Source organism: Prorops nasuta, unplaced genomic scaffold (genome assembly GCF_024137725.1).
Source record: "Prorops nasuta isolate Cenicafe-Biocafe unplaced genomic scaffold, Cenicafe_Pnas_1.2 PNAS00001, whole genome shotgun sequence".
NCBI lineage: Eukaryota > Metazoa > Arthropoda > Insecta > Hymenoptera > Bethylidae > Prorops > Prorops nasuta.
The window spans coordinates 8,251,426-8,275,982 of NW_027116798.1; the positions used below are offsets into that span (position 1 = coordinate 8,251,426).

Consider the following 24,557-nt stretch of genomic DNA (forward strand, 5'->3'; position numbering starts at 1 on the left):
ATGTTCGCAATCTGAATCAAAATCTGTACGAAATGGTGCGCCGAAACTTAACCTAGAAATCTGTTGAGGAACAATGGGAAGGTTTGCCTTAAATAAAAAGAGCGAAAAATTGTCGGTTGACAAGAGGTGGTTTATTAAAATAAATAAATAAATATATACAAAGTTTTACAATAAAATTGCACGTAATGTGTTTCACGCAATTTACAAAGATAGATTTTCGCACTTTTAAAGGTGCCGCGCAATTATAAGTTTTTCTAGGGAATTTCCTGCCGTCAGAAGTCCTAGGGAATTTGCCTCGGAGAGGTTTCCTCCCACTACCCGACTCCTCGAGAGCCTTGGAAGAGAACTAAGGAACACTGTTCCAGGCGAGCCCCTGGAAGGCAGTGTTGAGGGGGTAGGAGAGGGGAGTGGAAGGCCGCAGGAGGGAAGTCCTCTCCTAGGATGGCGGTGGGTGGTTTGGTGATACTTACCGAAGCAAAGAATGCCTAAAAAGGCGTAGATGGCCTGGTGGAGGCGCTGGTTGGCCGTGGAGGCGCTGGTTGGCCGTGGAGGCGCTGGTTGCCGTTGAGGCGAAGGTGGCCGTAGAGGCGCTGTAGCCGGAAGGCTTCAAAAGTAAGAGGCGGAGCTTGTCGTTGCTGCTGTCGCTGCTGCTGCTGAGCTGCTGTCGAGCGTGATTAGGCTGCGATGGGTCCTTATCAAGGACCCATCTATATAGTTGTGCGATGCAATTTTCGCTAGCGAGAGCGATCGTGGTGCTGGCCACCTGGTGGCCGAGCGAAACCAGTGTCGCTACCGCGGCGTGCCAGTGCCTACGAGGCACGCTGGCTCGCCGCGGAGCGAGAGAGACGGGTATAGAAGCCCAGACATGTAATCAGTAAAATGCTGTTTTGAGCCGTAAAAACAGATTTTATCGAAAAAGGCTGTTTAGACATTATAGAAAGTAAACATTCGGGGCTATGCGTAGCTATGCTTATTTCTAGGAAATTGTGAAAATTAAGGGAGAAACGGTCGGGAGGAACTATTCGAGGGTTCGCCCAAGCGCGATATCGGTGTTCAGTTCAGCTCCTGAACGCAAGATAGATAGAAGAAAGAGTGAGCACGGACGCTGGCGGTCCTTGAGCTTTTCTGCTTCTTCTGATTTCGAACAAACTCCCCCCGTTGACACGATGGTGTCAAAATAAGGATAAAAGAAGTTGTATAGACAACAAACAATTTTTATTAACAGAATAAAGTATATAAAAAAAAAAAATATAAAACAGATAGGGACAATAACAAGAGTGAAGCTCAGTGCTTCGGCTTCAGGAGAAGGCTGGCACCCCTCAGGGCAAGAGTGGGAGACCACTTCAGGATAATTTTACCCTGAGGGGCCCAGGCCTTCCATTTGCGGCATTTCAATGCCGATATGAATGGCACCGCGATTTCTTGACCAAAGGCCCTGATTATGATTTTGTGAGCATTGCGCTCGACTTCCCTGGCACTGGGATCGTGGAGAACTCCTCCAGCCCAGTTGGTCGGCGCAATGCTCACGGTGGACGCGACGGTAGGGCGTTGTCGCCGTGGTCGCATGAGCGGTTCTGGTGGTGGTGGGGTTTCCTCCTTTCTCTCTTCCAGGTCAAAAACCTTCTGGAGGTCAATTTCCTCCAAAGGAGCGTGGAGCTCCAAAACGTCATCTTCCTCCTCCTCCTTATACCCTACGCCCAATAAATGGGCCCACGGGTTGTCCGCCATGAATTAATTGAAACTGTAGTGAGTAGAAGAAACCATAAGTTGCTGGGAACCTTTTGAGGAGAAACTCACAAACAGATACGGTATGGCGGCAACCTGAAGAGTCCCAGGAAACCCGGAACAGGAAAGGAACAACCTGGGGAGTCCCAGAAAGTTCAGAAGAAAAAAAACAAAATGGCGACCTGGGAAGTCCCAAGAGGCCATAAGAGAAGGCTATTTAGGAGGAGAAGTGAAGACAGAGAGAGAGTGGTTTAAGAAGGAAGCTTGCAAAGTTGAGAAACGCTGCGTTGTATCTCTTTTTTTGCTGTTTTAATAGTGGCAACACGAGCAAGCCCATCCACCCCAGAAATAAGTTTTAGTATCCGACCCCATGTCCATGTACGAGGCGGATTGTTTGGAACTTTAACGAGAACGATATCTCCGACTTGAAAGTCCATGTTAGCGTTTTGCCATTTAGGCCGATTTTGTAAAGTGTGAAGGTATTCTGAAGACCATTTCTTCCAGAATACTTCTGATATTTTCGTAACGGATTGCCACCGATTGAGAGTCGACTCGCGAAGATCAAGCGTGGCGAATTCCGGGGGGGCTAAAAGCGGCCGTCCTATCAGAAAATGACCTGGGGTCAACACGTCAAGCGACTCGAGATCGTCGTGCATACGAGAAATCGGACGAGAGTTGAGGCAGGCCTCAATTCGCGAGAGGAGTGTGGTCATTTCTTCAAAATTAGGCACGAAAACACCGATAGATCGTTTGAGATGGTGCTTCATGCTTTTAACGGCGCTTTCCCATAAACCGTCCCAGTGCGGAGTTGCGACAGGAATGAATTTCCATTCGATTTCACTGATCGGTTCAGTGTCTTGAGAGCGAGCGATCTCTAATGATGATTTGAAAGCGCGCGTAAGTTCAGCATCTGCCCCTTGAAAGTTTAAGCCATTATCCGAGTAAATTGCGGCAGGTTTTCCGCGACGAGAGATAAATCGAGCTAACGCGGCGAGGAAGGCCTCGGTATCGAGTCTAGACACGAGTTCAAGGTGAATGGCGCGAGTAGCCAAACACACAAAAACTGCTACGTACCCCTTAACCGATTTTGCATTGCGACCATGATGAAGTTTAATGGAAAAAGGCCCGGCATAGTCCACTCCGGTGTTCTCGAAGGCGAAACTCCGGGAGACCCGAGCTGCCGGAAGAGAACCCATGAGTTGAACCCCTAATTTAGCGCGTTCACGAACACATGAGGTGCATTTATGAACCACCGATTTGACAAGGTTGCGAGCATTAATGATCCAAAACTTTTGGCGCAGTGTAGCCAATGTTAACTGAAGTCCCCCATGAAGAGTATCTAAATGTGTTTGGCGAATTAAAATGGACGCGAGATGGCACTCAGGCAGTACGATCGGATGTTTCGCGTGTTCCGAAAGATTCGCGTTCCGTAATCGACCTCCCACCCTCAAGATTCCACGGGAATCCAGTGTTGGATAGAGAGGAAGCAACTTTGACCGCGTGGGGACCCTTTCCCCTTGCTGTAAAGCGGCTAATTCCTTAGCGAACTGTGCTCGTTGCACCACTTTCACTAAAGTTTCGACAGAAAAACGAACTTCGGAGACCGAGAAGGCTAAATCCGAGTGCGTACTCTGTTTACGTGCATGATTGACAAATCGAATGACGTAAGCCATAACGCGAACGAGTTTATGCCAAGAGGAGTATTTATCCAAAAACCAACACTGATCGACACCCACGTGAACGTTCAGATTGGTTTTGCGACTCTCTTCAGAGGTTTCGTAAACCTGAATGTCATGAGTAGGCTGTTCACGAAGGAATGCTGGCCCTTGCCACCAGAGTGAGTCCTCAGTGAGCTGTTTGGCGCTGATTCCGCGTGAACAGAGGTCCGCGGGATTGAGTTTAGTATTTACATAGTGCCATTTGGCATTCGGAAGTTGCGTTTGGATAAGCGATACGCGATTAGCTACGAACGTCTTCCAATTAACCGGTTGTTTAGCTAGCCAAGCCAAGGTAACTTGTGAATCCGAGTAACACGTAATAGAATCGAGATCTCCGGTTAGACTGCGTTTCACATGAAGAATAAGTTTGGTTAATAGTGCGGCAGCGACCAATTCCAATCGCGGGATGGATGTAGTCTTGATCGGCGCGACCTTGGTTTTAGACATAACTAAATGTACTGAAATCTGCCCGTTGGATGCAGTAATTCTTTCGTACACTACGGCTCCATAAGCGAGTTCAGACGCATAGCAAAATCCTAAGAGTTCACGTTTGATCGTAGTCAGAGTTTGACCAGTCCACCGTGAGATGCGCAGGGTGCGTAGATCCTGAAGTTGATCATAACACGCAAGCCATTTCGAACGAATAGGATCTGGAATCTCATCATCCCACGCTAATTTTAGCAACCAGGTTGATTGCATTAGTTGCTTTAAAACGACCGTTACCGGTGAGATCCAACCCAACGGATCGTAGATTTGGGCGTTTTCAGACAGCAAAACGCGCTTGGTAAGAACGAGTATCGACGATGGAGACACGAAAAACCGGAAATGATCGTGTACATGATCCCAAGCTATCCCTAAAATCTTACCCGAATCCGAAGGGTCTTCAGAGAAAACGCGCGGTTCGGATGGCTCATTCACGGAAGACCGTGACTCACTAAATGCCCATTTGCTCAAGGAAAATCCTCCTTTTGCCAATAGGCGAATCAGTTGATCCTGGGTTGCTTCTAGCTGCTCTGTGTCGTGAGCACCGAAAAGGATATCATCTACGTACGTAGAATTGAGCAAAACATTTTGTGCCAAGGGAAAGTCCCTTCCATCACAAAATGCTAGTTCGCGTAAGACACGCGAGGATAAGAATGGCGCAGGCCCAGTGCCGTACGTCACCGTGTTGAGTTCAAAGGCCTGAATCCCACCAGATTCAGTCTTCCACAAAATGTTCTGATACTTGCGGTCCTCTGAGCGCACAAGTATCTGACGGAACATTTTAACGATGTCTGTCACACCCACGTGTCTAAAAGCGCGCCAATTCATTAATATACGTGTGATATCCTGTTGAAGCTTGGGGCCTATAAACAACGTATCGTTGAGCGAGACACCGGACGAGGTTTTAGAAGATGCGTTAAACACGACGCGAATCTTCTCCTTCTGATTTTCTATCTTAAAAACCGCGTGATGAGGTAAAAAGACTCGAAAACCGGAATCTAAGTTAATGGGAGACATGTGTCCCAAAGATTGATACTCGCGTAGAAATTGAGAATAGCTATCTTCCTGAGAGGGAGACCTCTCCAATTTACGGAGTATGCGTGATAATGTCTTTTCCGCGGCGCGGGAAGAAGACCCTAAACTAAGTTTCGATTCCTCAGACCGGAAGGAGTACGAGAAAAAGTATTTACAAAGTGCTGTTCACAGAGAGAGTCCTCTGTGGACACGGATTTTACTTCTGGAACTTCTTCCAGTTCCCAGAAGTCACGAAGCGTTTTTTCGAGGCCGGAACAATGATGAACGGTTAACGCGCTATGTCGGACCGGACTAGGCAGAACCCCAGAAACGAGCCATCCGAAAATCGTCTTTTGTGCAACTAAAGATCGATCTGGAGAACGAATTACCGGACCTTCGATCAACGCAGGAAAATAATCGGCTCCTAATAGTATGTCTATTGGAGCTTTAGTAGCTGCGAAGTTATCTGCTAATTCTAGCTCGCGAAGTTGTGGAAACATGGACGGAGAATACGTCGGCGGAGTGTAACTCGTAATTTTCGGCAAAATTAACGCAGTTACATCCAGAGAAAGACCACGACGAGCGATAGAATGCAGTTTTAATTCGGTTTCTGCCCGAACTGTATGAGCAGAGTCTCCTGTGACTCCATAAATGGTAGCGGCGATACGTTTACGTTTAACGTGAATCTGTTGAGCTAAGTTTTCCGTGATGAATGACGTTTCAGATCCCGGATCAACTAAACCGCGTACCAGTACATGAGAACCATCGTTGGTCTCAATTCGAGCAGAGAAAGTAGCTAAAAGAACCGATCTAGTATCAGTTATGCTCAGATGTGAAACTGCATTTGAACAAGAAGGTTCAGGATCCACGGCGGTTCGCGACGAAGGAGTAGTCTCCTTAGGTTTGCTCCCCCCGGTGCCTAACCTCTCGAAATGCAATAATGTGTGGTGCAATTTGTTGCACTTACGACAGCGCGACGAAGAATTACACGAGGTACAACTATGTCCTGGACGCAAACAATTTATGCAAAGATTCTGCGAAAGCGCGAATTTAGACCTAGCATTCGGGCTTAAGGCAAGGAAGTCCTTACATTGGTATATCAAGTGATTGCTTCCACAATGAACACAATTTGTTTTATCGACGCCGGCTGTATGTGATTTGAACGTTTTTTCTGATTCCCTTCTAGAAGTCTTTGGTTTTACGCCGATTGATTCTAGCGTATTGATATGGCAGGACAAAAATTCCAAAAATTGAGCGTAAGTAGGGTAGTCCGTACTGCTCCCTAGTAATTTCTCCCATTCTAACCTTAATGAATTGTCCAATTTATTGGTTAAAATGTGTACTATCAGAGGGTCCCATCTATCGACCGAATAACCCATGGCCTTAAGTGCGTCTAATGCTACAGCGACTGAATCCCGAATGGTTTTAAGTGAGTTCAAATTATCCCCATGAGCTACTGAAACTTGAGTAATTCTATTTAAAAAAGTAGCTGTGATCAATCGTTTGTTGGTATAACGCGAAACTAAAATACCCCAAGCCACGGCATAGTTTTCACTAGTGACCGCCAATGATTGAATGATTGAAGCAGCCTCCCCTTTTAAACTAGCTTTTAAATAATGGAATTTTTGAACTCCCGGTAAAGCTGGATTGTCGTGTACAATAGAGCGGAACGTTTCAAAAAAAGTTGACCACTCTGAATAGTCCCCTGAGAATTTTGGCAAGTCAATTATTGGAAGACTAATGTTGGAAACATCGGCTGCTGATGCTTTAGGCCCGGCTGCTTCCGAAAAACGTAAGTTCTCTAATTGTTCCAAAATGTAACTTTCTGCCACATCAAACGCATCCAATGCTAAGTCGTAAGTGCCACGTATAACATATTCAGATTTACTGAAATCAGCAGACTTAAATGCTGCGCAAATCTTGGCATGAGTTATATGTAACTCCGTTAACCGTTTCCCGATGGTGGCTAGACGTTCTTCAAGGAAAGGAACCGTAAAATTCTTCACGCCGCGTTTTTTAATGTTTGTTAAAAAGCGGCTGAACTCGCCTTGGAGCGTAGATACGAGAGCCATAAGCTCGAAAACGTCCTCTGTCTTCGACATCTCGAATTCTTACTCAAAACAAAACCAAAATTCCCCAACAGCTCCAAGCAAAGCCGACAACACCAAATGCACTCAAACGTTTTGCCGGATATCCGGCTCGAAGGACCAAAATTTGTACGAAATGGTGCGCCGAAACTTAACCTAGAAATCTGTTGAGGAACAATGGGAAGGTTTGCCTTAAATAAAAAGAGCGAAAAATTGTCGGTTGACAAGAGGTGGTTTATTAAAATAAATAAATAAATATATACAAAGTTTTACAATAAAATTGCACGTAATGTGTTTCACGCAATTTACAAAGATAGATTTTCGCACTGTTAAAGGTGCCGCGCAATTATAAGTTTTTCTAGGGAATTTCCTGCCGTCAGAAGTCCTAGGGAATTTGCCTCGGAGAGGTTTCCTCCCACTACCCGACTCCTCGAGAGCCTTGGAAGAGAACTAAGGAACACTGTTCCAGGCGAGCCCCTGGAAGGCAGTGTTGAGGGGGTAGGAGAGGGGAGTGGAAGGCCGCAGGAGGGAAGTCCTCTCCTAGGATGGCGGTGGGTGGTTTGGTGATACTTACCGAAGCAAAGAATGCCTAAAAAGGCGTAGATGGCCTGGTGGAGGCGCTGGTTGGCCGTGGAGGCGCTGGTTGCCGTTGAGGCGAAGGTGGCCGTAGAGGCGCTGTAGCCGGAAGGCTTCAAAAGTAAGAGGCGGAGCTTGTCGTTGCTGCTGTCGCTGCTGCTGCTGAGCTGCTGTCGAGCGTGATTAGGCTGCGATGGGTCCTTATCAAGGACCCATCTATATAGTTGTGCGATGCAATTTTCGCTAGCGAGAGCGATCGTGGTGCTGGCCACCTGGTGGCCGAGCGAAACCAGTGTCGCTACCGCGGCGTGCCAGTGCCTACGAGGCACGCTGGCTCGCCGCGGAGCGAGAGAGACGGGTATAGAAGCCCAGACATGTAATCAGTAAAATGCTGTTTTGAGCCGTAAAAACAGATTTTATCGGAAAAGGCTGTTTAGACATTATAGAAAGTAAACATTCGGGGCTATGCGTAGCTATGCTTATTTCTAGGAAATTGTGAAAATTAAGGGAGAAACGGTCGGGAGGAACTATTCGAGGGTTCGCCCAAGCGCGATATCGGTGTTCAGTTCAGCTCCTGAACGCAAGATAGATAGAAGAAAGAGTGAGCACGGACGCTGGCGGTCCTTGAGCTTTTCTGCTTCTTCTGATTTCGAACAAAATCAGAACCAGAATCATCGGAACCTGAATAGTCAGGATCCGGAATCAATACGTTGCGTTCTGAATCACTATCTGAAGAATCTGATTCATATTCAGAAGATCTTACACGTTTCCGCGACATAATGTATGAAATTAATGATTTCGTTTATTTATCACTCATCCGTATGTACAAAAATACGAAAGAAGAGAACAAAAAAAGACGAATATTCATGAATACATGAGACCAAAAATTACGCTTATCTGCCGAAATGAAATGGAAATAAAGGATGAAATTTTTGTCGGAATCTATAAGTCTTTGAAAAAAGAATGAAAATAAGTTAGAATCATTCGAGCAATATTGTAAAATTTTTTCCGAGTTTTCGTAGACAGAACGTTTTTTTACCAATAGGTTTTCAAAACAACGGCCGAAACGATTTTTTATTTTTTCAAATTTATCAATTTTTTTCTCGAAATCTATGGACTTTAGAAAAAAATTCATAAGAACAAAAATGTCTTAGAAGCACTCGAGAAACATCCTAAAATTTTTTCAGAATTTTTGGAGACATTTTTGAAAATTCCATTTCACAAGTTTCCCGGAAAATCAAAAATTGTCTCAAAAAATTCTGAAAAAATTTGAGAATGTTCCTCGAGTGATTCTAAGGCATTTTTGTTTTTATGAATTTTTTTCTAAAGACCATAGATTTCGAGAAAAAAGTTGATGAAGATTGAAAAAAAAAAATTCGTTTTTTCCGCCATTTTGTAAAGAAGCGATGGTTCAAGGTCAACAAAAAAATTCCCTGTTAAACTTCAACTCCCATGATCACCTTTGATCACGGTCGCAAGGTGATATCTTCACCGTAACACTTCGAAAAAAAATCCTAAAAATTTTTTTTTTCGAAAATTTAGGTGTTTTTTATGTTTCAATCGAGCATATCTCTTTTCCTGTGAGTTTTATCATGATTCTGGCAACGGACTCTGAAAGAGCATGCAATTTTACATCAGAATATGTGGTTCAAGAATTTTTTCAACGCCAATTACATAGGAAAAAATCACTTTGAAAACGTGCAAGAAATTTTGACATTTTGGACGTTAATGGGTTAATCTTACTGACAGCTGATATACTGATGGTATAAGTGAATAAATAAAGTGACGAAATTTGTAAAATGTACATAAAAATAATTTTTAAAAGTATATAAAGGACTGAACATTTTAGATAAGTATAACAATAAATTTTATAATATAAAATGTAAGATATAAATATTTTGTGGTACTTTGTGGGATTTTATTTCAGATTAAACTATAGTAATGTGTTTACTATGTCACTGTGCTGAGGATGGAGCTATGCGGATTTTCAAAATTAAAATAAAGGAATAGACTAAACATAATGTGGTTATTGTGTCATCGTTGAGATTCAAACTATGTTAATTGAGACGGATAATAAAATAAATGAGTGAAAAAACTGGGTAAATACAATAATAAATAAAGAAGCTGACAAATTAGATATATAATATAAAATGTAAGATATTTTATAGTACTTTCTGGGATTTTATTTCAGATTAAATTATAGTAATGTGTTTACTATGTCACTACTGAGGATGGAGCTATGTGGATTGAACATTAAAATGAAAGGAATAGATTCACCATATTATGGTTACTGTGTCATCGCTGAGGATCAAACTGTGTTAATTGAGATGAATATTAAAATAAACAAGTCAACACATTGGGTAAATACGATACAAATAAAGAAGCTGACAGATTACATTTGTAATTTCTAATGTAAGATTTTATATAGTACTTTTTGGGATTTTGTTTCAGATTAAATTATTGTAAAGTGTTTACTATGTCAATGCTGAGAATGGAGCTATGTGGATTGAACATTAAAACAAAAGGAATAGATTCACCATAATGTTGTTTCTGTGTCATCGCTGATGAGGATCAAACTGTGTTAATTGAGACAGACATTAAAATAAATGAGTCAGCAATTTGGGTAAATACAATAATAAATAAAGAAAATGACAGAATAGATATATAATATAAAATGTAAGATGTTTTATAGTACTTTGTGGGATTTTGTTTCAGATTAAATTATAGTAATATACGTGTGTTTACTGTATCACTGCTGAAGATGAAGCTATGTGGATCGAACATTAAAAAAAAAGAATAGATTCACCATAATGTGGTTACTGTGTCATCGCTGAGGATCAAACTGTGATAATTGAGATGAATATTAAAATAAAGAAGCTGACAGATTAGATATATAATATAACATGTTAGATATTTTACAGTACTTTGTTGGATTTTATTTAAAGTTAATATATGTAAAATAAAATTTTTGTTTTCTTTTTACAATTGTATCTATATTAATTACTATATGTTGCAATCTCTTAAAATTAAGCCTCTGCTTTTATTAGCAAACTAATAGTTCCACACGGCAGTGATGCCAGAATCAAGGTTTTAGCAACAAAAATGAAGATAAGCGCTAGCCAGCAGCAGTATAGAAAATTTAAAGGGAAGCGGCACAAACACAACTATGCCTGGAAAGCATAGGTGTGATTTGGACTTCAGGCAACATTGGCTTTAGAAGAAGAGCAACTACCGCTAACCGTGACATTTTTACGTGTTATCCGTGTGAAGTGGTGCTGCGTTTACCTAAAAAGTCAAAGCAAATAAAAATGCTTTTCCTAAATTGATTTGTAATATTGATAAAATGGTCAAATGTAGCCATTAATTAATTAGATTTGGTAATAAATACAGAAAATGCGTTTTATTATAACAAATGAGTTGAGGTAAAATAAACTCAATGTTTTTATATTAATCTGTTAACAAATGCATTTTTTTATTTATTATTGAGTCCAATAAATTAATGGTTATTAAAAAAAAAATTCCTTGTAATGAAAAAAAAAATGAAAAAATTTTAAACTTCACCAAGACTCGAACACGAGCCCACCGCATGACAAACGACAACCTTACCACCTGCGCTACAGCGCTCACTTGATGTACCAAGAGCAAAACAGCCTTTTAAAGACTGACTACAATTCTTTCACTAACTCGTCATAAACGATCAAGAATTAGCTGCAATAATAAATACATTTATCTCCACAGCATTATTGCACTAAATTTATTATGTTTTTAATTTGAAGCATACATTTTACATGAAGATACGATACTTTAAGGATGTTCATGCAATACTTTAAATACAAAACTATTCATATGCTGGTTTACCATAGTTATTCGACTACATATAACAAATATTATAATATTACTTAATTAATTTATGATAGTTGAGCATATGAATAGTTTTGTATATAGAGTACTGAATGGTTTTAAATTATCATATCTTCATGCAAAATGTATGCTTCAAATTAAAAACAATAAATTTAGTACAATAATGCTATGTAGATAAATGTATTTATTATTACAGCTAATTCTTGATCGTTTATGACGAGTTAGTGAAAGAATTGTAGTCAGTCTTTAAAAGGCTGTTTTGCTATTGGTACATCAAGTGAGCGCTGTAGCGCAGGCGGTAAGGTTGCCGTTTGTCATGCGGTGGGCTCGTGTTCGAGTCTTGGTGAAGTTTAAAATTTTTTCATTTTTTTTTCATTACAAGAAATTTTTTTTTTAATAACCATTAATTTATTGGACTCAATAATAAATAAAAAAATGCATTTATTAACAGATTAATATAAAAACATTGAGTTTATTTTACCTCAACTCATTTGTTATAATAAAACGCATTTGTTGTATTTATTACCAAATCTAATTAATTAATGGCTACATTTGACCATTTTATCAAAATTAAAAATCAATTTAGGAAAAGCATTTTTATTTTATTTATTCACTTATACCATAAGTACATCAGCTGTCAGATAGATCAAAGCTGTCACTACTCCTTATTTCTTTATTACACTTTATTTTTCCGTATAAAAAACATTTGTCTTCGTTCACGCCGTTCACGGTGACAGGCTGTGAATATAATATATATAATTTTTGATATATTACGTTCTGCATTTAAGATGGCTACTGACGTATTTCCGCTGGCAGTATACTTTGTGCAGTCTGCATTCCTTATATCAAAATTCACTTACTATAGAGCGTAGTACTATTCAAGATGGCGGACTTGGCAACCTTGGCTGAAAGTCAAGATTGGAGTAGCGGCGAATCTGAGCCAGATGTACCAAGTCAAAATGTTACTGACTTTGATTATGTCAATTTACACAACACTGACTACAATGCGCATCAAATTTTCAAAAATGCGAAGTTTCATCCATCTATAAACAATTTGATGGTATCTTCAATATTAATTCTAGTATTGAAATAACGGGAAATAGACCGTTAGACTGTTTCGGTTACATTTTTGACTCTTCCATATTTCAGTTGATAATTGATGAGACAAATTGTTATGCAGGTCAACATAATGAAACTGAAAGCTCTCATATGAAATCTTGGTCTCCTGTCACAAAAGAAGATTTAGAAATTTTCTTTGGTCTGTCAATTCTAATGGGCAACATTCGGAAAGGCAATTTGAAAGATTATTGGTCTACAGATCCTTTATTGCACACACCAATTTTCAGTCAAATGATGCCTCGCGACAGGTATATGCAAATTTTGCGTTTTTTACATTTTCATAATAATTTAGAAATAGTAGACCATCCTCTGATAAAAATAAAGCCAGTGATAGATGATTTACAACGAAAATTTGCAACCGCTCTTATTCCAGGGAAAACCCTTTGCATAGACGAAAGTCTTTTGTTATGGAAAGGCAAGCTACGATTCAAACAGTACATTCCCTTGAAGAGAAATCGTTTTGGTATCAAAATTTTCGAGTTAGTGGATTGCGAGACAGGATTTATATTGGGTTTTGTTGTTTACACTGGTGCAAATACCGATTTTGAAAAATTTGGTTTAGGCTTCACTGGAGATATAGTTGCTCATTTCTTGCAACCTTATTTTGATAAGGGCCACGTTGTATATATAGATAACTGGTATACATCTCCTATTTTGGCTGAATTCTTATATAGACATAACACAGGATTGTGTGGTACGGTGAAAGCAAACAGAAAAGGAATGCCAAAACTTGAGAACAAATTGTTGCGTGGTGAAGTACAAGCAGCACATAATAATATATGGATGGCAATAAAGTGGGAGGATAAAAGAAGTGTTCGAATGCTCACAACCGTACACGATCTTGATTTTTGCGTAACCGGAAAGAAAGATTATCAAACCAATGAAGATATCTTGAAGCCGACGTGTGTTCATGATTATAACCAGAATATGGGTGGCGTCGATAACATAGATAGGCAATTATCTATAACAGAGACTGTGCGTAAGTCCATGAAGTGGTACAAAAAACTATTTTTCCATCTTCTTGATTTATGCATGTCCAATGCCCATGCATTATATAAAATTAAAAATAGTGAACATATGCCGTATCCTAAATTTCGATTACAGATTGCTAGATCTTTATTGAAAATGGATTCTAACCATAGCATTTCTTATAATGTTAGTTGCCCTACGAGACTAGTTGGTCGTCATTTCCCGAAAATTGATACAAGTAGAAGGTGTCATTTATGTTCTGTCCGTAAAATTACACGTCGGACCAAATACATATGTTCCAGCTGTAATCTTCCATTATGCATAAATCCATGCTTTCAAGAGTACCACACACATGAAAAATTATAAAATCAAGTACCTAGATATGAGAGACAAAGGGACTCGTGGTAAACGAGTATAAAAAATAAGGTTCACATTTTAAAAAATTTATTTTTCCTAGTGGCCGGGTGTGGTCGATATATCAACCACCACTAATGTTGGCGGTTCTACGAATGATTTTGAGTATACTTAGCTAAGTTTTTAATGATAATAAAAATATCAATTATAGAAGGAAATGTCCCGTCCTTAAAAGGATAATGCGCCAAAGGCTGCACTACAGGGTATCGCGGGGGGGGGGGGGGAAATTTTTCCGGAGCCTTCTATCACCGTAATTATCGTTTTATCTTTTTCGGCTTTACCCGAAACTTTTCGCTCGCCGCTTATCTTATTTATCTACTCGAAATCGGCCAAATTTCTTATTGCAGCCAATTCCCCTTTACCAACGATCGCCCCACGTTGGGCGCCATTTGTAACTCTTTACTCACATTGGCGGAGGAGGAGAAATTGTTCTTGATGTAAAAAGAGACTCAAATTTACCTCTTATACTGGGCAACCCACAATCTGGCACTTGCCCTCTCTTTATTCCTAAATCTCTGCTTTGTTACAAAAAAAAAATATTTACACAACTTTTATTCGCCTCTCCACCCAACCCGCCTAAGGGGAAACAACAGGCTAGATTTTTTTGTTCGAGTAGTTACTCATACATTATCTCTTTATCACGCCGAATTGAACTCGAGCCTGGGAGCTCTCTCCCCGTTCAGGAACAAAATTTCTACGTTATTAAATATCAGATATAGCATATGTCGTGTGCGCCAGGTCCATGTTCTTGGGACCGCTCCTGTCTGTCCGTCTCCTTACTTGGTATTAATCTCCGTCGGAGAAATTAATGTAGGCTCAAGCAATACGTCGACCCGGTGTCGCTATTGGCCTCAGGGCCGCCCGAGTTGGCAAAATTGGCTGCTCTAATTCCGTTATTTCTTTAATAAAATTTGGCCGACTCAACCCTACTCATGCTACGACTCCCCCGACCGGTTACACATGGTCGGGTAGAGTATGTGCTCGCGGTAATAATCTCTTAGTTTCCTACCTTAGGCTTATCCGCCACGATCCCTTTTCTTGCCTTGCTTTTCGATAGTTTAGCGGAACGCAAAAGAAAAGAACTTCTGGGCCCAGAACTCGTCACCCCTTAACTGTCCTTCTTTACCAGAAGCTTTCCCTATTATTCAATCTCCTATTACTTCTTTCCTAACCTGGTACTCCCGTACACGCACAAATTCGGTCGCTTTCGCGCTAGGACTCTCTACGCAATGAATCGCTCTTGCTTTCGCTTCTCAGGATCGGCTCTTGGTGGCGCCACCAGGCTATAGGCGACACTCAGCCTCACTGCTCTAGAGCGCGGAACTTAAATTTCTGTACGTGCAGGTTCGCCTCGAACCTAGCACGTTATAATTATCATTGAATATTAAATAAAACGTTAAGCAAATATTCATTTACTTTTCTCTAATTGCATATAGTAATAAGAAAGTTTTATTGTCTCCAGGAAAATTGTTCAAATGTAGGATATAATCCCACGAAAAACAAGCTTTGCTTGTAAAAAAAGGACGGCAAGTACATAAGTCGTATCTAGTATGATTAATATATAGTAATATAAAATATTTTAATTAAAAAAAATAGTGAAATCCAAATGTTACGCAAATATAAATTTTTTCCATGGCGAAAATTGAAATTTGGAAAAAAGTAAATAGTAATACAAAAATTACTTGCCGGGCCCGTTGTATGCAATCGTATTAAATAGCCACATTTTTAACTTAGGAGAAGCAATGCTTATATTGCAAGATAGCGACTTGCACATGAATATTACGGGCCCGGCAAGTAATTTTTATATTACTATTTACTTTTTTCCAAATTTCAATTTTCGCCATGGAAAAAATTTATACTTGCCTAACATTTGGATTTCACTATTTTTTTTAATTAAAATATTTTATATTACTATATATTAATCATAGTAGATACGACTTATGTACTTGCCGTCATTTTTTTACAAGCAAAGCTTGTTTTTCGTGGGATCTTATAACGTTTTGTAAGAATATAGGAATTAAAACTAAAAATTGTTTTAACTAATTCAATCTAATAAAAGATTTTCCAATGTTCTCATCGTTCCATAATGTAAAGTTTCAATTCGAGATATTAATTTATTAATCTATTAAATATAATACAAAATATTACAATGATGAGTTCTTATCATAATTACACTTTTAGAGGCATTTAACATAGGCTTCAATAACTGTTTGAGTTATATTTTCAACATCTTATGCCCAATATCACATTAAAGCCTTTCGCTTTCAAAAATTTGTTTCTAAATTTACGTTTAAATCCACTTTTTTCTTAGGTGTTATTCTCACTATCATCTTTGCATTATGGCTCTTTCCCTGGTAAACTAGTGACATTTATATATTCTTTTCATTAATATAAACTGTAAAATATATACCAATTAATGCAATAGAAGTCTATGTTTTTTAGGTATACTGCTTTCAGTTTCTTGAAGTTACACACTGTATGTTCTATTACATGTGAAATATTGAAATTATGAATTCCTTTCATATTTACAAATTTACATGATTTTATTATAATTTTCATCAACTATGTTATTTCTAATTCCAAAGTTGTATGCCCAAAATCACCTGCAGACACTTCACTCTCAAGGATTTTCTTATAACCTAACTCATATTTATCCATCACTTTTTTGGCTGTTACCCTCAACATCAACTTTGAATTATGGCACTTTCTCCAGCACACTAGTGCCATTTATGTTTTCCTTTCATTAGTATAAACTAGGAAATACACAAATTTATACAATGGATGCCTCTCTTTATTAAATATACAGCTTTCAGTTTCCTAATTTTATTCACAATATGCCTGATCACATGTAAAATATTGCAATCATGAATTCTTTTCATATTTACACATTTACATGATTTTATTATAATTTTCATCAACTATGTGATTTCTAATTCCAAAGTTGTATGCCCAAAATCACCTGCAGGCACTTCAGTCTCAAGGATTTTCTTATAATCTAACTCATATTTATTAATCACTTTTTTGGCTGTTACCCTCAACATCAACTTTGAATTATGGCACTTTCTCCAGCACACTAGTGCCATTTATGTTTTCCTTTCATTAGTATAAACTAGGAAATACACAAATTTATACAATGGATGCCTCTCTTTATGAAATATACAGCTTTCAGTTTCCTAATTTTATTCACCATATGCCTGATCACATGTAAAATATTGCAATCATGAATTCTTTTCATATTTACACATTTACATGATTTTATTATAATTTTCATCAACTATGTGATTTCTAATTCCAAAGTTGTATGCCTAAAATCACCTGCAAGCACTTCACTCTCAAGGATTTTCTTATAAATTAGCTCATATTTATCCATCATTTTCTTAGCTGTTACCGTCAACATCAACTTTGAATTATGGCACTTTCTCCAGCACACTAGTACCATTTATATTTTCCTTTCATTAATATAAACTAGGAAATACACAAATTTATACAATGGAAGCCACTCTTTTGTGGATATACTGCTTTCAGTTTCGCAAAGTTATTCACTGTAAATTCTATTGCATGGAAAATATTAAAATGATGACTTCTTTTCATTGTTTCATTTCTAGATGACGTTATCATTATAATTATGATTTAATTGACTTATATATTTCAAAGGGTTTATGCCCAAAATCACCTGCAAGCCTTTCGCTATTAAAAATTGGCTTCCAAATTTTTTAATTTCTCCACCTTTTCTTTAGGTTTAACTCTCAACATTAACTTTGCATTATGGCTCTTTCTATGGTAAACTGGAATCATTGATGACTTCTTGTATTAAATATTACAGCTCAACCCTGCACATTGACACAATAAACACGTTATTGTAAATCAATCTGAAATAAAATCTCACTAAGTACCAAAAAATATATTACATATTATATTATAAAAATCAATGTTATTCTTATAAAAAATTCAATTTGAATAATTTTTTTGGTAATAATAATAATTTCTTTCTATTCTGATTGGGGAAGCGTAGGTAAATATTTAGTTTTAATACTTTTTTATATTATAATTGAATATTAAATAACGATTAGAAAATATTTATCTGCTTTTCTTTAATCGTAGTAATAAGAAAGATTTATTGTCTCCTGGAAAATTGTTTCTATATATGATATAACCTATCGGACAGTTGAAATCCATATGAGTTTAAAGAAAAGAAAAATTTAAACATGAATTTTGTTATTGATTTCCATATCTGGATGTTTAGCATATGCTTAAACCTCATCCTTCTCTGTTTCATTTACAACCTTCGTTAATTTGCATTCTCCAATGACAGGGTATTTCCAAGAATTGTTATAGCATTTGGCACTGGTTGGCATCAAACTGCAAACTATGAAATAATGCCTATATATAACTTTGTTTTAATTAAACAAATTCTTTTAACAATGTACTTACTTTACATGAAAATGTTTATGTTTATAGCTGTTGAGACACTACCGTGTGTCTTAATTATGAGTGAATGTAACAAGATCATCCTTATCTGTTTTATCTGCAATAACCTGCATTCTTGAATAACAGGGTATTTCAATAACCTTTGAAGTACGTCTGGAAAGAGAGACTCAACAAAGTAATTGTTATATTTTAATACATGCTTGAGCTGAATTAAAAAATAAATAAATAAACAATTAATTTTTAATTACATACATTTTAAGCGGTTGAATGATTTACACATACTTTACCATATGATAATGAACAATTTGCTTATCTTTTTCTTTCGCTAGTAAATTGACATATCATTGAGTCATCAACAGTTAATCACATTTCAAACTACTGTTTCCATTGCTCAACCAGTACTCCGTAGATGCATTAAACCAAAGCTCTGGTTTCCAGCAACACATGGCAGCACTATCTTCTTTATCTATTTTATTATAAAAAGTAGTAATATCCACTGGAACTGTAATTGATTCCTCTTTAACTATGGTAGTACATTTTGATGCTTGCATTTTTCCAAGAATTGTTATAGCATTTGGCACTGGTCTGGCATCAAATTGCAAACTATGAAAGGATACCTTGTATATAACTTTGCTTTAATTAAACTAATTTTTTTCACAATGTACTTACTTTTCTTAAAAACGTTTATGTTAATTGCTATTGAAACACTACCATGTGTGTTGGTTATGAGTGAACGTAACAACCTCATCCTTCTGTTTCATTTACAATTTTCGTTAATCTACATTCTTCAATAACAGGGTATTTCCAAGAATTGTTAGAGCATTTGGCACTGGTATGACTTCAAATCAGAGCTGCATACAAGGAAAATATTTTATTTATAACCTGAAATAAAATCCCACAAATTACCACAAAATATTAAATTTTAATATATTTTACAATGTTGTGTTATTTATCTCTGATTCTCCATCAGACTCCTTCATGTATTTATTCCTTTAGTTTTTTTAATTATCTACACTTTGAATTATATCATACTATTTTTATCCCAAAAGAGTAATTTTGATTTTGAACATATTGACAGTTCTATCGAAATCGATCGAAATTTAGGGTTATACCGGTATTGAATATAGCAGTTGAATATAGCAGCCAACCTCAGCCCGAGATATACAGAAGCGGCCAACTTCAGGCCGAGACATACAGATCAGTCCGAGACATTACTACGCTACAAAAATTTTGGCTGACCCTTGGATATTCGTAAACTGTAACTCAATCAAAATCTAAAACGTAAGTTGGGCGCCAGGTTCCCTAAAGAACCACTGTACTGTAGTGGTCGCAAAATACGGTAATCGTCAAACTAAAATACCAACTAGCTCAGTGAGTATAAGGTTAGGGTTGCAGAAGCGGAGAGTGGGTGAGTCCCTGAAACGAAAAATACGGAAGGATTTGGCAGTTCGGGTCAAATCACTACATACTATATTCGATAAAAAATTCTCTATATTTCCATAAGGACATTGCTGTATATGTCAGATTTCATAGCGCATAGATCGTTATTCGCATTCTACAAAACAATAATTACGGATGGCCTGGAATACGGTTTCCGGAGTGCTCGGGATCACTCAAACGAATTTCTCTACTAAGCTACTAACAAATAAACTAAAGGCCTTCTCAAGGCAGGTGTTTCTCCTGCGACCTTTTAACGAAACTATACTTTCTCGAAGAGAACCGAACGGAGTAGCTCCTTTCGGGGAGAATTCACCTCCGGGGTTCCTTCCAACGAGAAAAACGAACTGTACTCCCACGAGGTGATCGGACGAGGTAGCTCCTTTCGGGGAGAATTCGACCTCGGGATTCACCCCTGGTTAAACGCGACTAAACTATATTAAACGTAACGAAATTCGAAACTGAACGAATATCCCGATCACTCTTTATAACCGAATTCGATCCATCAACTATACTGTAAGCGCATATCCAAATTTCCGGAAACTACAAGACGTTAGTACGGCATTATATACACGGTAATCGATAAAAGAATTGAACGTAAGTTACATATAAAATTATCTATAGTCCATATCCGAAAGTCCACCAATGACTTGGTCCTTGAATTAATTGCGAATCTCAAAGTTTTCTCGGCGTTAGATTATTATTCCTATCATCAATCTATGTCTCTAATTCCCAATTCACGCACTTTGGGAGTAGGTTTAACTCGTAATTCGTGATTTTTGGCGATTTCACGGCTATTAAGCGCGTTTTCCGAATTTTACTCGTAGTATAAGGAGTTCTAGGAGTTGGGACTCCCGCTAACCTTTTTCGCTGAAGTTGACGGAGGCGGCCGGATCCCTCGGCGGAAGTAGAGCAGAGTCGAGCAGAGCAGCGTTGAGCGGAGCAGAGCGGCGTCGAGCAGAGCAGAGCAGAGCAGAGCCGAGTTGAGCAGATCAGTCGCCACACTTTCCGATATAATCCTTAAATCCGCGTCTGAACTCTTTCAGGACTAAAGTACGAGATGCCAAAATCGCGACTGATCTCCTTCAGGACTAGATTACGAGTGTCGCAAAAATCGGGAGACACCAGCAACGAGCTGTTGGTCCCTTACCCCCAACTCTTCATAACTATAAATCTAATTGGCGGAGCCGATGAAGTTATTGGTACCACCAATCAGACCCAAGGTCCGACTTCTTCCGAAAATTCAACTTGAATATTCGAGAGTTGCGGAAAGCTGTAGTTCGTTAGGCCCATTTAACACACGACTTATGGGCCACGATCGTTACTCTACTTTTATGAACTATCAATCACCGAACTTTATACTGTATTACAGATGATAGGTAGGCCAAGCGTATATGACACGGTATTATGGCCTTGATACTGTGACCATAATATGTCTCATGGTTCTATAGAAAGACATGTATATCGTTTTAGTGAACATGTACTATCTTAAAATAGTACAGGGTCACAACATACAGAAAGAAGGGAGAAGAATTTCAACTTCGGCATATATATATAGCTAACAGAGTATGAGATCATTGGATTGCGTGAACCGATTTTAACGTTTATGGGTTCAAATGAAAGCTCGTTCAAAACCATTTTAAGAAAAGCTTTGCTTAAATCATGATAGTGGATTATTCACAAAGAAAAATCGGTTTGAAAATTAGGACAGCCAAACCTGCTGTATAAGAGAGTAGTGCCTCGACGGCCGTATATACATGTTATTATCTACTTTTTTGTGTACTTGCCGTCGAGATACTACCGTGTCTCTTGATCTTTTGGGCATTTGGTATCCATATCAATTTAAAAAATAGAAAAATTGAAACATGCATTTTGTTATTGATTTTAATGCCTCAAAGTATAGCATACATGATTTTCAAATACCTTAGCAATTTCTACCTATTAATATAATTCTCATACTGATTGATGCACATTAATATTTAACGTAAACTTTTCATTAGCAAAGTTATGAATATAAATCTCAGGTTATCCAGTTAGTTCTATCCTCCGCAATGAAAAAGGGGCTGTTTTATATTCATTTAATCTGAAAAAGAAACTTCACAAAGTACCATAAAGCTTATTGCATTCTATATTGTAAATTAGAATGTCATACTTATCTAATTATTGGTTCCTCTGATTATAATTAATTGGAAGTTTTTGTGGATTTGCTAAATTGACACTTTTAATCGCAAACTAGCCTCACTGCGTCAGGTTAATTAGATACACACACAGTTGACAATACGTCAGATCAAAATTCGAGCGAGACAATACTAAATACAACCTTGCGACATGATTTCCTGCTATTGTGGGGAAGGCACAATTTTAACAAGAATTCAGTGCAAAGGCACACAGACTTTACTTATAAAGAGCGCCAGGCTCATGAACTTTATATATGAGCCAGTCTGAGGCTTGCCGGCTTGAGACTTTTCAAGGACGTGGAATGCTGTGAAATTAAAGTGGATTCTCTTGGAAAATTACTAGTACACATTAATAAAAATTAAAATAAGAATTATATTTTATCACTGCTCTGTCCATCAATTTTCCAAGTATACAAGTTAAGATAATTATACAATTGTATATGGGATTTCTCCCCAAAATCTACCGTTAACTTAATACGACAAGAGCAATGAGATGATAATCATTTATAAGAAAATATTTAAATATACATAAGAAATAAAAGAATGAAAATTAGATAATATTGAGGAGGTGGATCACTCGTATGACTCTCAGTCCAGGCATGAATAAGTCCAAATGGACAAAACACCCCATTCAAGCTTATCCAACGCTAGCCCTCCAAGAACCTAATTAGATGCTGCACTATTCCTGTAGGAAGTATAAGGCACAAGCAAAGAAGTAACACCAGGTCAAGTAAGGCGTAGCCAAGTCCATCAATATTCAAATCAATACCAGAAAGTTAATTGGCTAGGGTTTTCCAACGGAGTCTCTGAATCTCCTATCTTAATGTGCATATGCACCCAAATTCATAAACCTTATGTTAACCATAATATAATTCAATACCTAGCCAGGAGATACTTGATTGAAAATAAGACTATGTACAAGTATATAAGAAGGAAAACAAAAGTATATATGTATATGGCATTAAAGCCAACTCCTGTTATCGTACAGGCTATGGAATTTATAATCCAACTCCTCTCAATGATAGTCCACCTTCCTTATTGGAAATACTAGACTATATGAGAGCCAAAGGGGAAAGCTCTGTATCTGTCTCCTGCAATTGGAGTTGGACTCGATAACACTTCCTACATAGACCTGCTACGCCCCACCAAGTCTGGAGCCACCAAGTTAATCACAGTGGAATATTATTAATTAAACGTTGAGTCCTAATGTCAGTGCTCAACGCTTACCTTCATGCAATAAACAGCGTAACAAAGTACAAGTCAGGCATGCACAGCAGTGTCAAATTTAAGGTTAGGAGTAGTGGATGGAGTAAAGTCCCCAATTAAACCTATTGACAGTTCCCAATTTCCTGTCTAACCTGCTTCCTTCCTTCTTAGTATATCGAATCCAGTTTCGGGGTCCACTTACATGATTATCCGAGCTTGATTGAAGCTTTCCTTGGATTTTCCAGAAAGATACGTCTTGCCTTGATGACTGGTAAAAGCGGTGTGTCTGCGCCTAAGGCCCCGCTCGACCAGGCGATCGCGGCAGCTGTGCGTGGGGCACAGCGCCGCCACGCGGGATCGAGCGCAACCTCATTTAAGCGCGGCGCTTTTAAAAGTAGAAACAAGTTATTTAGCAAGGCAAACGAATTTGCCTTGTTACAACTCCCCCACCCTTAGACGAAACCCATCAGGGTGAGAAAAGAAAAAAAAATAATACCATTTATGTCCTCGCTCCTTCCCAAAACCCGCAAAATCAAGCCTGTAGGGATAAAATATTATAAAGGATACTGATTTAGCGCTTTGCGCTGAAGGAGAAAAAAACGAGGAAGTTAGCCGAAGCTAAATATCAGGAAGCATAACAAAGATAGCAACTACAGCCTACAGCCTGAGTTAAAAGGCTTGGGATAAAAGACGAGGAGAACTATATATACAGGGTGTACCACCGAAGGCGCACCAGCCTCAAAATGACCGTAAGAGGACGGATAGCGCGTGGTGGGGGTCGACGCATAACATTGGACGGAGTTAGATAAAGCGCGAGTAATAGATGGAGAAAGGCAGGGCTATACGCTCCTATACGCTTTGCCTATGCCTTCCCCCCTCCCCCATCAACGCGACACCAATAGTCACAGTCTCTCTCTCTCTCTCTCTTCTCTCTCCCCGCCGTTTCCATTTCTTTATTTTCATTTACCCAGGAGGCGTTTTCGTCCTTCTCTTCTATCAAGTCAATTCTTGCGGATTACTAAACACATTAATTTTTAGCATAAAATTGAAAAGCGTTAGATATCTTTTCCACACCACTTTGAGGTAGATAGCTAGGCGCGTTTTTTTTAAAGTGGTTTCCCCCGGAGGCCTAATCCACTGGATAGAGCTAGCCTATAAATTCTCAAAATATCCCCCTCTTTGTTGAGAACAGAGGTTAGCTCTTCGACATCTTAATCCATTCGACTACTTTTTGTGGGGGCACATAAAGCGTCTAATGGAAAATCAGCGTGAGGGTAGAATGATGGAGGTTCGTGAAGAAATCATTGCGGCCTTCAGAACAATCACGCCGGACATGGTGAGAC

General features: G+C 38.5%; 3 protein-coding genes across 3 annotated transcripts; 1 reads left to right on the forward strand and 2 right to left on the reverse strand.

Moving 5' to 3' along the window:
• Positions 1 to 1,976: 1,976 nt before the first annotated feature.
• LOC136780596 (uncharacterized) lies at positions 1,977 to 4,943 on the reverse strand. Its single transcript, XM_066739110.1, has one exon. It carries the CDS (start codon positions 4,941 to 4,943, stop codon positions 1,977 to 1,979), a length of 2,967 nt encoding a protein of 988 aa, XP_066595207.1.
• Positions 4,944 to 5,062: 119 nt separating this feature from the next.
• On the reverse strand, positions 5,063 to 7,042 carry LOC136780665 (uncharacterized). Its single transcript, XM_066739233.1, has one exon. It carries the CDS (start codon positions 7,040 to 7,042, stop codon positions 5,063 to 5,065), a length of 1,980 nt encoding a protein of 659 aa, XP_066595330.1.
• A 5,305-nt stretch (positions 7,043 to 12,347) lies between these two features.
• LOC136780739 (piggyBac transposable element-derived protein 4-like) lies at positions 12,348 to 13,695 on the forward strand. The gene is made up of 3 exons (XM_066739320.1): positions 12,348 to 12,524; positions 12,614 to 13,562; positions 13,688 to 13,695. Exons 1-3 carry the CDS (start codon positions 12,348 to 12,350, stop codon positions 13,693 to 13,695), a joined length of 1,134 nt encoding a protein of 377 aa, XP_066595417.1.
• Positions 13,696 to 24,557: the final 10,862 nt, after the last annotated feature.